Source organism: Lissotriton vulgaris, unplaced genomic scaffold (assembly GCF_964263255.1).
Source record: "Lissotriton vulgaris unplaced genomic scaffold, aLisVul1.2 SCAFFOLD_4370, whole genome shotgun sequence".
Lineage (NCBI taxonomy): Eukaryota > Metazoa > Chordata > Amphibia > Caudata > Salamandridae > Lissotriton > Lissotriton vulgaris.
This window is the reverse complement of record NW_028250746.1, coordinates 17,019-33,979: the sequence shown is the minus strand read 5'-3', so window position 1 is coordinate 33,979 and position 16,961 is coordinate 17,019. Positions and strand designations below refer to the sequence as shown.

General features: G+C 49.6%; 1 protein-coding gene across 1 annotated transcript in view; it reads left to right on the top strand.

Moving 5' to 3' along the window:
- Positions 1-12,390, top strand: part of LOC147663136 (conserved oligomeric Golgi complex subunit 1-like) — a gene marked incomplete at its 3' end in the record, with an annotated part of 59,231 nt that extends 46,841 nt beyond the window's left edge. The window contains exons 2-3 of the mRNA XM_086950646.1: positions 10,536-10,780; positions 12,209-12,390. Coding sequence (XP_086806772.1) covers positions 10,536-10,780; positions 12,209-12,390 — 427 coding nt within the window. The remainder of the gene's footprint in view (positions 1-10,535; positions 10,781-12,208) is intronic.
- Between the last annotated feature and the right edge of the window lie 4,571 nt (positions 12,391-16,961).

Below are 16,961 nucleotides of genomic sequence, written 5' to 3'. Positions count from 1 at the left end.
GTTCGGTTCCGTATGTGCCTGTTTTTCTCTCTTTGATCTTCCATTGACTTCTAGCTTCAAGCGTTTCCTTTTATTTGTGTTCCTCTTTCATTCGGTTAACCCCCTCTCACCCTCACAGCCCCTCACCCTCACACCCACCCTCACAGCCACCCTCACAGCCCCTCACCCTCACACCCACCCTCTCACCCACCCTCACCCACCCTCACACACCCTCTCACCCTCACACATCTCTCACCCCCCCTCACCCTCACACCCCCTCACCCCTCCTCACCCTCGCATACCCTCACCTTCACACACCCTCGCATACCCTCACACTCTCACCCTCACACACAACCCCACCCTCACCCTCACACCCCCTCTCACCGTCACACACACCCTCTCATCCTCACTTACCCTCTCACCCTCACACACCCTCACTCTCACACCCCCTCTCTCCCTCACACCCCCTCTCACCCTCGCACCCCCTCATCCTCACCCTCATACCCCCTCACCCTCATACCCCCTCACCCTCATACCCCCTCACCCTCACACACCCTCACCCTCCCTCACACACTCTCACTCTCACACCCCTCACCCTCACACACACCCCGACACTCCCTCACTTCACCCTCACCTCGCTCACCCTCACTCCCTCACGCTCACAACCCTCACTCACCCTCACACCCTCACGCTCACAACCCTCACTCACCCTCACACCCTACACCACCTCACCCTCACACCCCCTCACCCTCACACCCCCTCACCCTCACACCCCCTCACCCTCACACCCCCTCACCCTCACACCACCTCACCCTCACACCACCTCACCCTCACACCACCTCACCCTCACACCACCTCACCCTCACACCACCTCACCCTCACACCACCTCACCCTCACACCACCTCACCCTCACACCCCATCTCACCCCCTCACCCCCTCACCCTCACGCACACCCTCTCACCCACGCTCACTCACCCTCACCCACCCTCCCTCACACACCTTCTCACCCACCCCTTCACCCTCACACACCCCCTCACCCTCACACCCCCTCACCCCCACCTCCTCACCCTCACAACCCCCTCATCCTCTCACCCACCCTCTCACAACCCCTGACCCCCTGACCCTCACACCCCCTCACCCACCCCCTCACTCAACCTCACACACCCTCTCACCCTCTCACCCTCACACACCCACCCTCCCTCTCCCGCACACACCTTCGCCCTCATCCTCCCTCTCCCTCACACCCCCTCACCCTTACATGCCCTCACTCACACACCGCACCCTCACACACCCCTCACTCACCCTCACTCACACCCTCACCCTTACACACCCCCACACACCCTCACTCTACCGCCCTCACTCTACCGCCCTCACTCTACCGCCCTCACTCTACCGCCCTCACTCTACCGCCCTCACTCTACCGCCCTCACTCTACCGCCCTCACTCTACCGCCCTCACTCTACCGCCCTCACTCTACCGCCCTCACTCTACCGCCCTCACTCTACCGCCCTCACCCACTCTACCGCCCTCACCCACTCTACCGCCCTCACCCACTCTACCGCCCTCACCCACTCTACCTCTATCTATCGCCCTCACTCTATCGCCCTCACTCTATCGCCCCACGTCCTTCTTTATATCCATGTTCTCTTCACCTGTGCTGATCTGCTGCTCTCTTCCACCCTGCCTCCTTCTTTAACTCTGTTCTTTTCTCCTGTGCTGATCTGCAGCTCTCTTCCACATACATCCTTCTGTAACCACACACACACAATCAATCAATCAATCAAGGCATTTATAGAGCGCACTACTTACCCGGAGGGTCTCAAGGCGCTAGGGGGGGGGTTGCGGGGGGGGGGGGGGGGGTGCCGCTACTGCTCGAACAGCCAGGTCTTGAGTTTCTTCCTGAAGGAGAGGTGGTCTTGGGTCAGGCGAAGGTCGGTCGGGAGGGTGTTCCAGGTCTTGGCGGCCAGGTAGGAGAAGGATCTTCCTCCTGTTGTCGCTCTTCGGATGCGGGGGACGGCGGCGAGGGCGTGGTAGGTCGATCGGAGGTGGCGTTTGGGAGCGTAGAAGTTGAGGCGGTTGTTGAGGTAGCTCGGGCCTTGGTCGTGTAGAGCTTTGTGTGCGTGGGTGAGGAGGCGGAAGGTGACTCTCTTGTTGACGGGGAGCCAGTGCAGGTCTCTCAGATGTCCGGAGATGTGGCTGCTTCGGGGGATGTCGAGGATGAGTCTGGCTGAGGCGTTCTGGATCCGCTGGAGTCTCTTCTGGAGCTTGGCGGTGGTTCCGGCGTAGAGGGCGTTGCCGTAGTCCAGTCGGCTGGTGACGAGGGCCTGGGTGACCGTCTTCCTGGTCTCGGTGGGGATCCACCGGAAGATCTTCCGTAACATGCGCAGGATGTTAAAACAGGATGCGGAGACGGCGTTGACTTGTCTGGTCATGGAGAGGGAGGAGTCAAGGATGAAGCCCAGGTTGCGTGCGTGGTCTGTCGGTTTGGGTGCGGTGCCCAGGGCGGGGGGCCACCAGGAGTCGTCCCAGGCGGAGGGCGAGGAGCCCAGGATGAGGACTTCCGTCTTGTCTGAGTTCAGTTTCAGGCAGCTGGTCGTCATCCACTCGGCTACGTCTTTCATCCCTTCGTGGAGGTTGGTTCTGGCGGCGGCGGAGTCGTTGGTCAGGGAGAGGATCAGCTGGATGTCGTCGGCGTAGGAGATGATGTTGAGGTTGTGTTGGCGTGCGATGGCCGCAAGGGTGCTCATGTAGACGTTGAAGAGGGTGGGGCTGAGAGAGGAGCCCTGGGGAACGCCGCAGATGACTTCCGTGGCTGCAGATCTGAACGGTGGTAGGCGGACTCTCTGTGTCCTTCCAGCGAGGAAGGAGATGATCCACTCCAGTGCCTTTTCCTGGATTCCGATGTTGCTGAGGCGCTGCACTAGGGTGCGGTGGCAGACAGTGTCGAACGCCGCGGAGAGGTCTAGGAGGATGAGGGCCGCTGTTTCACCGTTGTCCAGCAGGGCTCGGATGTCATCGGTGGCAGCGATGAGGGCGGTCTCGGTGCTGTGGTTGGCTCGGAAGCCAGACTGAGAGGGGTCGAGGGATCCATTCGTCTCGAGGAAGGCGGCCAGCTGCTTGTTGACGGTCTTCTCGATGACTTTGGCTGGGAACGGGAGGAGCGAGATGGGGCGGTAATTGAGTTCGGTGGGGTCCGCTGTTGGTTTCTTTAGTAGAGCGCTGAGTTCGGCGTGCTTCCAGCTCTCCGGGAAGGTGGCGGTGTCGAAGGAGGAGTTGATGATGTCCCGCAGGTGGGGTGCGATGACAGCGTCGGCCTTGTTGAAGACGTGGTGGGGGCACGGGTCGGTCGGGGATCCGGAGTGGATAGAGTTCATCGTGCAGATGGTGTCTTCTGTGTTGATCTGGGTCCAGGCGCTGAGGGTGGTGGTGGGGGGCGTTGGTGCGGTCATTGGGAGCGTTGTTTGTGGGCTGAAGCTGTTGTGTATGTCCGCGATCTTGTTGTGGAAGTAGGAGGCGAGGGAGTTGCAGAGGTCTTGCGACGGGGTGATGTCGTTGTTTCCGGCGTTGGGGTTGGAGAGCTCTTTCACGATGTTGAAAAGTTCCTTGCAGTTGTGTGCGTTGTTGTCCAGCCGGTCCTTGAATGCTGTTTTCTTGTTGGCGCAGATCAGTTGATGGTGCTTCCGGGTGGCGAGCTTGAGGGTGGTCATGTTGTCCGGTGTTGGCTCCCTTCTCCAGGCTTTCTCGAGGGCTCTGCAGTTCTTCTTGGAGCTCTTGAGTTCGTCGGTGAACCATGGGGCCTTCTTGCTGCCGGGTCTGCTAGGCGGGGTCCTCAGAGGGGCGAGGTCGTCTGCGCAGTTGCTGATCCACTTTGTGAGGTTGTCGGCGGCCTGGCTGGGGTTTGCTGAGCTGGCGGGAGGGTGCTGGCTCAGGGAAGCGGCGAGCTGGTCTGCTGTGATCTTGTTCCAGTTTCTTCGAGCAACCTGTTGCTGGTGGTGGTGGATCGTGGATCTTCTGAAAGTGAAGTGGACGCAGCTGTGGTCCGTCCAGTGGAGTCCGGTGGCGTGGCTGAAGACGATGTCCTTGCTGGATGAGAAGACAGCGTCGAGGGTGTGTCCGGCGAGGTGGGTGGGGGTGTTCACCAGCTGCTTGAGTCCGAGGTTGGCGAGGTTGTCAAGCAGGGTGGTGGTGTTGCGATCGTTGTTGTTCTCCAGGTGGAAGTTGATGTCCCCCAGGAGGATGTAGTCAGCGGAAGGGAGGGCGAGCGGGCTGATGAAGTCGGCGATGTCTTCGCTGAATTGTGTGCGTGGTCCCGGGGGTCGGTAGATGAGGGTGCCTCTGAAAGTGGTTCTGGGGTCCGTGTGGATCTGGAAGTGCAGGTGTTCGGCGGTCGTCAGGGTGTTGTTGGTGTTGGTCGTGATGCGGATGGTGTCCCTGTAGATGATGGCGATGCCTCCTCCCGTCTGGTTGCCTCGGTCTCTTCGGGTGATCTTGTAGCTCTCTGGTATGGCGATGGCGATGTCGGGCGCTGAGGAGTCGTTCATCCAGGTTTCCGTGAGGAAGGCGACGTCAGGATCTGTGGTGTCGAGGAGGTTCCAGAGTTCGATGATGTGTCTGTGGACGGAGCGGGTGTCGAGTAGGATGCACTTGAGGTGGTTGCTGCTGGTGATCGGCTTGGCGGGTGCAGGTGCGGGGCAGGTCCGGATGCAGGAGAACTTGCAGGCGTGACAGCTGAAGGGTCCGTGGGTTCGGACCCTTCAGCTGTCACGCTGACACACAACCCCACACACAAACATCACCCCACACACGCTCAGCCACATGCTCAGCCACACACACACAACCACACACAACCACACACAACCACACACACACAACCACACACACACACAACCACACACACACAACCACACACACACAACCACACACACACAACCACACACACACAACCACACACACACAACCACACACACACAACCACACACACACACAACCACACACACACACAAACACACACACACAAACACACACACAACCACACACACAACCACACACATACAACCACACACATCTATCTATCGCCTTCACGCTATCTATCGCCTTCACGCTATCTATCGCCCTCACGCTATCTATCGCCCTCACGCTATCTATCGCTCTCACGCTATCTATCGCTCTCACGCTATCTATCTATCTATCGCCCTCACGCTATCTATCTATCGCCCTCACGCTAGCTATCTATCGCCCTCACGCTAGCTATCTATCGCCCTCACGCTAGCTATCTATCGCCCTCACGCTAGCTATCTATCGCCCTCACGCTAGCTATCTATGGCCCTCACGCTATCTATCTATGGCCCTCACGCTATCTATCTATGGCCCTCACGCTATCTATCTATGGCCCTCACGCTATCTATCTATCGCCCTCACGCTATCTATCTATCGCCCTCACGCTATCTATCTATCGCCCTCACGCTATCTATCTATCGCCCTCACGCACGCTATCTATCTATCGCCCTCACGCACGCTATCTATCTATCGCCCTCACGCACGCTATCTATCTATCGCCCTCACGCACGCTATCTATCTATCGCCCTCACGCACGCTATCTATCTATCGCCCTCATGCACGTTATCTATCGCCCTCACGCTAGCTATCTATCGCCCTCACGCTAGCTATCTATCGCCCTCACGCTAGCTATCTATCGCCCTCACGCTATCTATCTATCGCCCTCACGCTATCTATCTATCGCCCTCACGCTATCTATCTATCGCCCTCACGCTATCTATCTATCGCCCTCACGCTATCTATCTTTCGCCCTCACTCTATCTATCTTTCGCCCTCACTCTAGCTGCCCCAGACCATCAGACAGGCCAGTTCATGGACCTGTTTCAGAAAGAATCTGAAAACCTGGTTGTTTCCTAAGATGGAAAACTAGTTCTTTCACTGCCTATTACGGGCTGGTAATGTGCGGACCATCACCATTTCTAAAAGCGCCAGGATACCCGTAGGGTGACAGTTTTTGCGCTATATAAGTGATTTTTACATTACATTACATCTATCGCCCTCCCTCTAGCTATCTTTCGCCCTCCCATTAGCTATCTTTCGCCCTCCCTCTAGCTATCTATCGCCCTCACTCTATCTATCGCACCACCACAGCATCACTCAGGAGTCCCACAGCATCACTCAGGGGCACCACAACATCACTATGCGCTGCCACAGCATCACTGAACGCCACAGCATCACTCAGTGCCACCACAGTATCAATCTGTGCAACCATTCAACAATAACTGGTTCAAATATTTTCTCTTAATGTTTCAAGCTTTATTACAAATGTCATAAAAAGATGTTAATATTTCACTTCTGTTCTTGGATTTTCATCACAATAAAATACACTGAACATAATCTTCACAAAAGTTATTTACAAAAGTTTAAGCTATTGCCATTATAAATTACAATAACTTTTATTTAAGTATTAATTATTTAAAAAAATTAAAAGCCTTTGTTATTTGTAATATCAATACATCTAAGTCACGTAAATACAAAACATGTTGCATTACAAATGCTATAGGTGTCACATTTGCAAAAGATAAAAGTATTAGCATTGTAAATGGCAAAGCTATTAATTTCGCTATTTTCAAAACCAACACATTAATAAAAATGTTGTCATTTACTAGACCAATAGCTCAAACTTTCCTAATGCGAGACCTATTGCATTGCAAATGCTTGTTTAATTTTAACTTTCTTATTTACTCCGCTCACTTCAAGCTGCTCTGTTGAGCTCCACCCCTCCCGTTACAGTCTTTTACAGAAGCACAAATATTTAATTTCGTGCTGCTGTGCTGCTCTGTTTTGCACAGGCCCTTTTTTGCTTTTATGTTTTTTATTTAAGAAAATATCTACTGCGCTGAGTGACGTCTGCCGCACCATCCTAGAATTCTGAAAAAGAAAAGGCAACAAAATCATGAGTGCGTAATGATGTATGCGTAATGATGTATGCAGGCTTATCGCATCGCTCGGGGCCTCCGTAGTGTCATGATGCATACATTCACAAAACAAGCATTGGCATTACAAATTGGTTCAAAACAAAAGCACACACTCCAGAATAGGTTACATCCCTACTTTGCCTTTTAAAAGGTATAACTATCAACCTGAAGATTCAAATGATTAGATCAATTAGAACCTATACAGACTCTCAAACTGATTAACCAATTACATTTTTTTTTCAGGTACCAGGCACTCTGGGGAGAGGGGTTGTTGCTTTACCGGTTTTCCTTTCTCTCTCTTCAAAGTACAAGAGACTCCCCCTCCCCCCCCCCCCCCCCCTTCTTCCCTTTCAGCTCGAGGCAACTCAAGGTCGACATTATCCTTTCAGTAACAGTCGTACTTGTTTAACCAAAAGATTTGGAACTGTTTTGGTACAAATAAAAAGTAGTGGGAACTTCCGAATGTTGATCACTAATGTAGACTTATAAACCTATTATGGGGTCTCATTAGGATTGAAACCTGTTAAATTATAGTTTGCAAACCTACCCCAGCAATAGGTGCAATAACCCAAACCCATACTTCGATTATGTGTATTTTAATGGTATTTTTATTCAGGTTTTTCAAAAGCTAGAACTAGGCATACAGGCATTAAAGCATTATGCAGTGGGTGCAGAAGAAATAATTCTAATAGATTATGGGAGGAGGAACAAAATGGGATATAGTTCACTTCAGGTGGTAACTATACACAAAGAAAATTATTCTTTAAAAGGATGCAATGTCACAAATGAATGTTTTGGTGAAACGGTGGTCAGAAATCCAAAACGTGCTTTGAGAGGGAGTCGATAAATGACAGAGAGTGGACCCGAGACTCGAAGGGACCGGGTGGATATTAAGGTTCCATTGGGGAGGCAAGAGCCTAGAAACTGGTGGCAGGAAAAAGGAAACGGAGCTAGAAAGGGGTGAGGGAGATGAGAGGGACAAGCTCAAGGAGGCAATACTTCATTTAGGATAAAAGGAAGTGAAACCAGATTATACTGTGAAGTACCGGTTAAACATAGGTTGTTAAAAGGTTTTTCGAAAGTCAAGTAAATGTAATCAAACCAAGTTCTTAATAGAAGAAGATATAGATGTAATATGTATCGTTTGTTTTGTACAGGGCTCACTGCTTACCTCCGTTTCTTGTAAGCACTTCAAGGAGTTGACTGATGGAGGCTCGTGATTACATCGACTGGTTATGACCGTAGTGTGGGGATGAAGGAATTCATATATGGAAGATTATATTGGACAAATGTTCAATTCACAGATGTTGTTAACTTAGCACTTTTGAGTTAACAGCAGATATTTGTGTCCGTGTTTGGGGAGTTGAACTATAACCATTAGCTCTGATGGGACTTGGAATGGGCATGTCTTTAGTCTGCTTCTGAACAGGAGGCGTGTGGGTGCATTGCAAATGTCTAATCCTAATTTAGTACAAAAGAGTCATGATTTGTCAAGAATAGCGGGTGGGAAGGCTGATGTCTTTTGATCTTGTCTTGAATGTATTTGAGCGTGGATCCTTAAATGTATTTGTAGGTGAGGCACATGATTTTGTGACTCGCGCTTGCACGGAGTACTAGTGAAGGCTTTTAATTTGTGATGCTATTGGTTGCCATTTTAGTACTAAAAATGGAAATGGTGGAGAAACAATGGGCACGCATAGGCTCCCTCTCACGCACAGTTTCATGCAATGGCAGGTTTAAGTTGACGCACTTCAACTTCCTACACCGCACTTATCTAACCCCGGAACCCCTGAAATGCATCTCTAGTGACAGGGGAGATAGATACCCTAGATGTGCAGAGGAGAAAGCAGGCTTTTTGCATTTGGCATGGATTGTCTAATGGTCCGACAGTTTTGGGTGGAGGTGGTGGGAAGGATTGTTGCAGCCACAGGCCTTCGGATAACGCCCGAACCCTTGCACTGTTTGCTTGCACTAGTCCGGAAGCCCAAGAAAAAGAAGCTCCCTTACATGCTTCTACAAATAATGCTTGTGCTTGCTAGGTGCAGGGTAGCTATAACCTGGATGGGCAAAGGGCCCCAGAAGTCCCCATCTGGCTCAAAGATGTCCGTGAATGGTGCCTGGCCGAAGAGGCCCACCTGAAGCTCACCCGCAGGGACGAGAAGTTGTAACGTGACCTACTAGCTGGCGAGACATGTGTACTTCTGGGTTGGCGGAGGGGGAGCCCTAATCGCAGGATACCTACGGCAGCGGGGAGATTGGATTAGATATAGCAGGTGGGTCCAGCCCTGATGAGGAGCGAGAGGGTTGATCTCAGTAATGTCCGTATTGGAACTCAGTGCCATGCTCAGTCCCTTCCTCACTATGATAATATTGCAAATTATTTATCTCTCCCCATTGTACCTTTCCCTCCCAGCTGCTGCCTTTTGTCCTACATGTCATTCAACGATATGTCTACATATGCCAATTTGATTTGTTTTGATCTGTAAACTGAGAAAATAAAGTAAAAAAAAAATAGTCTTGTTGCTCAATTTTGGGATTTCTGTTTTGTGAGTGTGCTGGAGATTCCTGCCTGTTAAGGCAAGTCATGCGTTCACAAGACCCCTCTATCACGGCATGCCTTTATGGGCTTAATAATGGCTTAGGTTTAGGAGATCAGGTGGAAGAATGACGATTTCACTTGTGTGTTTTGAGGACCACATATCATATGGCTGAGATACCCGCCACCCCCTCTCAACACAATCCCCAAGAATGGGAATACGGAATCATTTCTGAACTTTTGGAAGGCTGGAGGGAGTTACCCTCCCGGCCGTATTTATTAAAATATGAAACAAAAGTAAAACATTAAAATAACAGTTTCATATCATGTACAATTTCATTTCCACATTACGATGTTTTGGCTGACCTTAACACATTTCTAATACAAAGGTTCTCCTAGCCGATACTAACATCCTACAAATGCATTTTCAAATTGAATCGGATCGGGGTACTCCACCATACGTTCGGGGGGACCGAGTGGTCGCCCCTTTCCATATGACTCCTAGGTTTGTAACTTTAGCTGTGATGGGATGGGCTTGGTTTGGCCAAAGATGTGGGGTGAAATTCGTTTGTTTGATATTACTGTGGGCCAAGATTTCATCCTAAAATAAGTCAAGGGCCATGTCATCAGATGCTTATTAATAATATTTGAAGATGAAGTATCAGTCGCTCTTGGTTGAGTGCTAATGTGAATTTTATTAGGAGGTTTTCTTTTGTAAGCAGTCTATGAAGTCTATGTGAATTTAAGTGAAGCAAACTTGAGACTAGGTTAACTTCCTTGTTGGATGAGAAAGAGACCCTAACTTATACAAGTTGCTCTCCTTCATTTTTGCGTTATTGAAACCAGTATTACTTTCTGATTGACCTCGTAAATGTTTTCCTGGGCCGCATGTACCAGGGATCCTGCCTGACATTTCTTCTTTTCTCCTTCGAAAATGTGCTCTTGCTGAGTTCGGGCACAATAGCATTAACCCTCAAGCATTTCTACTCTGTGCTGGCTTACACAATTGGTAACGTATTTTATATATTTGTGTTTCGTGACACAGAAGCAGGCTGCGGCTCAGGAGAAATTCTACAGTAAAGCGGCCCAGATCAAGCTGCTCTTGGAAATCCCAGAGAAGATCTGGAGTTGCATGCAAGCGTCGCAGTACCTGCATGCCACACAGCTCTACCTACTCTGCTGCCACCTTCACACCCTTCTGCAGCTTGATACCTCCAGCTCCCGCTACAGCCCAATTCTGGCTCGTTTCCCCATTCTTGTACGACAGGTGGCAGCAGCTGGACACTTCCGGTAAGCTTCATGCATGTAGCTTATCTTGTTAAGGGGTGGCCATCTAGGGGTCACGCGGAGAGGCTGTAGAATAGCAAGCACACAGTTCTCTTTTATGCTCATTGTGTTTTACCGGGTGTTTAAAGCGAAGAAGGCATGACCCACGTTATGCTCAAAAACCTACTGGGCTGTATACATGTTTTGTAGGCTAACTGTAGAAATTCTGTACATTCGTATCAAACTTTATGTAACGCACAGTTGAGCAATTTAAGCCTTTTGAAATGGAGGAAACCTGTGCTCAGATTATGTTTTCTGCCACTAATTAACCTTGGGACAGGCCTTCTCCATTCTTGTGTTGCCTATAACTGACTGATGCCTGCAGCTTAGAATATTGTTGATGTGATTTAGTCCAGTATTTTCGTTGTAGAGGGCAGTTGTACGTTAGATCTCCCTACTTTCATTTACAAGCTATGGGCAAAGAGGTTAAAGCATTCATTCCCCGGTAGAATCTCCTTAGAACCACTTGCATTCAAAGTATTCAACAGGCCTCCAATCCCACCCCAATGAACAGTCTAAAACGAGAATCGTTTCTTCACCTTTCTCCACAAAATGGACTTTAACCCTGTGTTATTAATTTTCCCGTAATTCATTTTTTTGTTGATTGAATACTACTTACGACCTTTATGGGTGCCACTAGGATTGAACCCAAACAACTAGTACGGACGCTTGAAAAACAAATAGAAGTCAGGCTGCAATTCCGTCCAGAAATGGCTCAATAGTATGTAGCGGTGGCAGATATCCTTCTTTAGACTTACTCTGCCAGACCTCTGCACACTCACAAACGACCACACATGCTTGCCTAATCGCTAACCCTGAAGCAAATGCATTATCCTCCTTTCCAGAACACTTTAAAGCCTGATGTGTTATCGACAAGGCCATCCATGCAAACAGACCAGACTACTTTGCTTAAAGATTACATTCTCCCAGGCTCACTTGTACAACTCACAGTTCCTCCTTTGGTGTGCTCCAAGTCTAGAAAACATGCGTTCTGCACACATGCTTCAAGAATCTACAATGTTTTAACAATGTTTTACCTTTGAAACTAAAAATTAATGTTTCAGGAAAAATCTCCATCTCCAATTACCCACTGACTCCTCCCCCTCCCTCTCTATGCTTCATCCACCCCCTCCACCTAACCTCCTCACATTGATGTAATATACTGACTTCTTGCTATGTAAACTAATCTCAACATGTTTAAGTAACGTTGCATGAAAGTCATGCATTCCTCTTGCTGTGTATAGTCCTCCTTTGCTTCTTGGGCCTAATTTTTTTTGTAAAAGCCTTTCTCGTCCCTGTTGTGGCTTACAGCTTTCATATCTATGTTGTGGCTGGATGTAACGTGTTTTCCTTCTGAATGCCTGATGACGCCCACTTTGTATTTCCTGCTAGATCTACCATCCTGCAAGAGAGCAAGTCTTTGCTCAAATGTCCCTCTGTATCAGATCAGGCTGTTGCTGAAGCTCTCTGTTCCATTATGCTACTGGAAGACAGTTCTCCACGTCAGGCTCTCACAGACTTTCTTCTGGCCAGAAAATCAGCAATTCAGCAGCTGCTCAACCAGCCACATCATGGTTAGTGCCAATATTCTTCTAAGAAAAATTCTCGTTCTTCCCCAACATGTGTTAAGCCCCATTGCTAAGGAGGGTTTGACTTCCTTTCAAAACACGTTTACAGGTAAATGGTGCATTCCCATCTAACAGCATGCATGTATCTGGAACTTAACTAATGTTGAAAACACTGTTTGCTTAGCCTGACACCATTAAAAACCAGCATTGGCATAGCCAATAGTTCTCGCCTTTGGGACCTTATGTGTTTAGCCATGCTACACTTGATGATGTTGCACCAAGGATATTGTGCTGGATAACTAAACACTTATAAGGTCCCAAAGGCGAGACCTATTGGCTGTGCCAATGCTTGTTTTATATAGCCTTCTACCGCTTGATGATAACCCGTAAAATCCAATGTAACTTTTTTTTGTCACTAGAATGTAGTCATTTGCGTACTCAGTTCAATAGGTTGTTACTATTACTTCATTACGCTGGCAGGTTGGCTCACTCGATGCTCAGTGAATTACTGCTCACTGTTGTTGAAGATCGCTAGTACATATCCGGATCATTGTAAGGATGATGACTTGAGGACCATTGAAATGTGTAATATCAATGCCTGGCACTTGCTGCTCTTTCAAGTGGCAGAAGTTTAGTATGAAGCACCTTCCAAGTAGGTATCCTACCAGACCACATCTTGCCTCTTCCTGTAAGACCATTCCCAGCCATTGAATTAATTTAATAGCCGGTCCAGCAAGTAACATTTTCATCAGGAATGTTGTGTTTACAAAGTGCTTCAGTTTCAGTGTATAAGACAGTAGATGGAGGGCGTGAGTACCAACACTAAACTCGCAACACCACATCACCCCACACGATGTCTATCACCACACCACATCCCATCACATCATACAACTCACCGTGGAGCATGGCATTCTTTTGACGGATCACACATCTTTCCAACGCCTCATCACATCACACTACTTGACAAAGCATATCAGCCGTGACAATTTGCTGGTGTGCATCTCCTGACGCCCAGGCCAAACTGTTTAGGTTAAGAACAAAAAGTCTTCACAACTCAGTGGCTTTCTCTACCTCGAGTGGAACTGAATAGGCTACTAAGGCAGTACATGAACCCATATATAGAATTTCTTCAAATCGTATATATGATTCAGTATTCAGAGGCTTTGCTGTTGGAGCAAATTCTGTCAGGAAAGCTCTGATTCCTGTGCTTGCAGTAATGCCAAAGTAAATATGTATACACATACTTCTAAAAAGTAACAGTTTGTAGAAATTGCCAATGCAGCTTGATTATTATATAGAGAGAATCTGTCATGGTAATGCAGGAGTGACCTCTCGCTTCATGTCCTAAAGCGCGGCTTCACTGCGGGCTGAAAAACACGAGGTAAGCAGAGCCTATCTAGTTATTAGAACAAGCCAATCCGTGCTAATTGTGTCACTGTTGGACCTGGCCCTTTTGGCAGGTTCACCCCGAAACTTTTTGATTTTTCCTAGCCTATTTCTGTAACCTAGTGTTGGGGATTTTAGGCCTCTGCGCACTTTTTCACTGTGGTACAGTGTAAAGTGCGTGAGCTCTCTGTGTATGTATGGTGAGTGAACTGCCCTCCCATAGGAATGAATGGGGAATATGTATGCCCATGATAGTTACTGATGTGTGGGGAGTGCAGGGTTGAGTTTGGTATGTGCGAACTCGTGAGATTGAATGCTGCGTAATGATGTATGCGGCATGATTGTGTCTAGTGTAGAAGTGCCACTTTTAGAAGTTGGCATATTTGTGTAATTTGTGTCTGGCGTGTGATTGGCTGAGGCTGGCTGGTGAGCCTGGCTCCAAGAGTCTGGGAGGGTCTGCCCCGGTGGTGAATGGAGTGTTTAGCATGCTGATGTGAGGGGAGGAGTGAGCCTGGGCCTGCTTGTGGATTGACTGTCTGGTTTGAGGGTCCTGAGTGAGGCTGGGTTTTCCCCACACAATGCTGGCTCCACCCCCTGGGGTGCGTCTGATGTCCCTAGCCTGGCCAGTGAAAGGAATTCCCTATAACCAGTTCTAGCTGGTTCTCACACTGCCTGCACCCTGCTAGACAAAGGATTTCTCTGTATAAAAAGGGGCTGTGTCCCCTTCCAAAAGGTTCTTGTTTCTGACTTGAATCCTGCCAGGGGCGTGCTGCTGCTTGGGCCCAGGGGAAGGCTTGCCTCCCTGGGCACTGCCCAGCCCCTGGATGTCTGATGGACCCTGCGCTGGGACCCCTCTGCTTTGCCTGGGGGACTGGAGGACTTTTCCTTGCTGATGAGCTGGTTTCTCCAAATCTTGGCCCCAGGACTTGTGCTTGTGCTGTGTGGTTCCTGAGCGCTTTATTTGTATTTCTAGCGCTGAGAGCGCTGCATTTGCCCCAGCGCCTGGAAACGCTTATTTTTACTATGCCCGTATTTCCGACCTTTTTATTAATAGAGGAGCCGGCGCCCATCCAGCATTTGCTGCTCTGTTCCCCCCGCTGCAGAGAGCCCGAAGAAGCCTGCTCCTGGCCGCTGTAGCGCGACCAGGAAGTCAGGCACGATTGCGAGGGACATGGGCGGTGCTTCCCGGACGGAAGGAAGGCCCGCGAGAGAGGAAGCGAGGAGGAGAGGCTGGCCGAATCCTGGCCACCCACGGCCCGGGGCTCCCGTGAAGTAGGGAGAGCCCTGGGGCCGCCAGCGGAAAAGAGCCTGTGTTGCGGTGCTCCCATGTGCTGGAGGGAGCCCCGGTCGAGGAGTCAGCCTTCTACCAAGTCCCGGTCCCGAGATGGGCGACCGGGCGAAGCCTGGTGCGCAGCCGCCGAGAAGCCGCGCCGAAGAGACCGGTGAGTGATTCCCGGTATTGGTAGTGGCAGAAGGGGGGCGTCGGGGCACATTGCCGGTGCCCGCCCCCCCTCACCCCCAGTGTGCTCTATCTCCGTGGGAGGGCACTTGTGATGCAGAACCCGGGAGAGGCTCTTGGGCATTTGTGGATTCAGAGTCCCCCGAGCGGGGACTCCAACGTTCCGGGCATTTTTTGAGTTAAAGAGCCCACGAGAGGCTCTGACGCATTACGTTGTTCTTGAGCCCTGAGAGGCTCCATCCAGGCGGCATTTCTTTGTTAGAGCCGCGAAGGCTCCCCGGGGACATTTGTGATTAAGAGCCCAGCGAGGCTCCAACCTGGGGCATTGTTGATTTTGGGCCCGAGGCTCCAGGGCCCCACAGCTGTTGTAGATAGGCCCGAGGGGGCAAATTTGTTTTACGAGCCCTGGGAGGCTCTTGAGGGCTATTTTGTTTTGGAGCCTAGAGAGGCGCTGGGGCGACCAGTTGTTCAGAGCCTGCATGGCTTCCACGTGGCCCCAATTATTGATTCCCAGCTGCCCAGCAATTAGTGGGCAGCTGCACCGTTTAGGACCCTGACTATTGGGACACAGGGCGTCCTAGCCCCGAAAAGGCCAGTTGGCCTAGGGACTGCCACAGGTAGTGGCTTATGTAAGTTATGCGCAATGTGATGTGGTGCTAGGAAATGTAATGCATTTAATATGATTACGCACCTTGATCTTACACCTCTGAATGTTTTTAGGCATCATGTGTTTTTGCGCTATTGAGTTGTGGTCTGGCACCTTTGAATGTTTTTATGCATCATGTGTCTTCCTTGATTTTACACCTCTGAATGTGTTGGTTTATGCATCATGTGTTTTTCCTTTCCTGCACCTGTGAATGTGTTTTTGATGCATCATGTGCCTTGTTATTACACCGCTGAATGTATGTTTTATGCATCATGTGTTTTCCTTCCCTACACCTCTGAATGTTGTGATGCATCATGTGTAATGTGTTCTTGCTTATACCCCTAATTGTATTGTGATACTTAGGTGGTTGTTCTTTTTAGTACAGGTGGTCCTAGTGAGGTCCTGGTTCCCTGCGTGACATTTCTCCTAAGGTGTTTAGGGTTGCGTAGGTGGTACTTACCTGTTACCATTGGTTACTGGTTGTGTGCTATATTTGCTAATTTGTGCTACAGTGATTTTATACACTTATTCTATGATCTACAAAGTGCTATTTCTGCTAAGTGCTGATTCTGACAGTGGCCCACGTGGCCCTGTCTTGTAAATAATCCCTTGTGAATATTGCCCGTGCTGTTTGGCACAATGTACATGTGTGATTACTATCTGATGTGTTTTGACAATACAAAAGTTATTTTTATATAACCTTGTGTGGAGTTCCTTTTGTGGTGTGCCTAGGATGTTGTTGCTGTTGTGTGCTGGCGCAAATGCTTTACACATTGCCTCTGGGATAAGCCGGTCTGCTCGTGCCAAGCTACCAAGGGGGTGGGGTTATCTTGGCGTGTGACTCCCTTGCCCTGACTAGAATGGTGGTTTCTGCCTAGCTATGGCGTCCGCCTTAGCCAACCAGAAATAGCCAGTTCTAACAGTCACCAATGCAGAGATTAAATCTGTGACCTGCTTTCTACCTCAATTATACTTAGCAGACTGTCCTTGCAGTAACCTACTGCTGTTCAAGCAATGAATCCATGTCCCCTCAGAACGTCTGGAATTTTTCACAGCCCTTTGTCATTATTCATTAAGCAGAGCTGA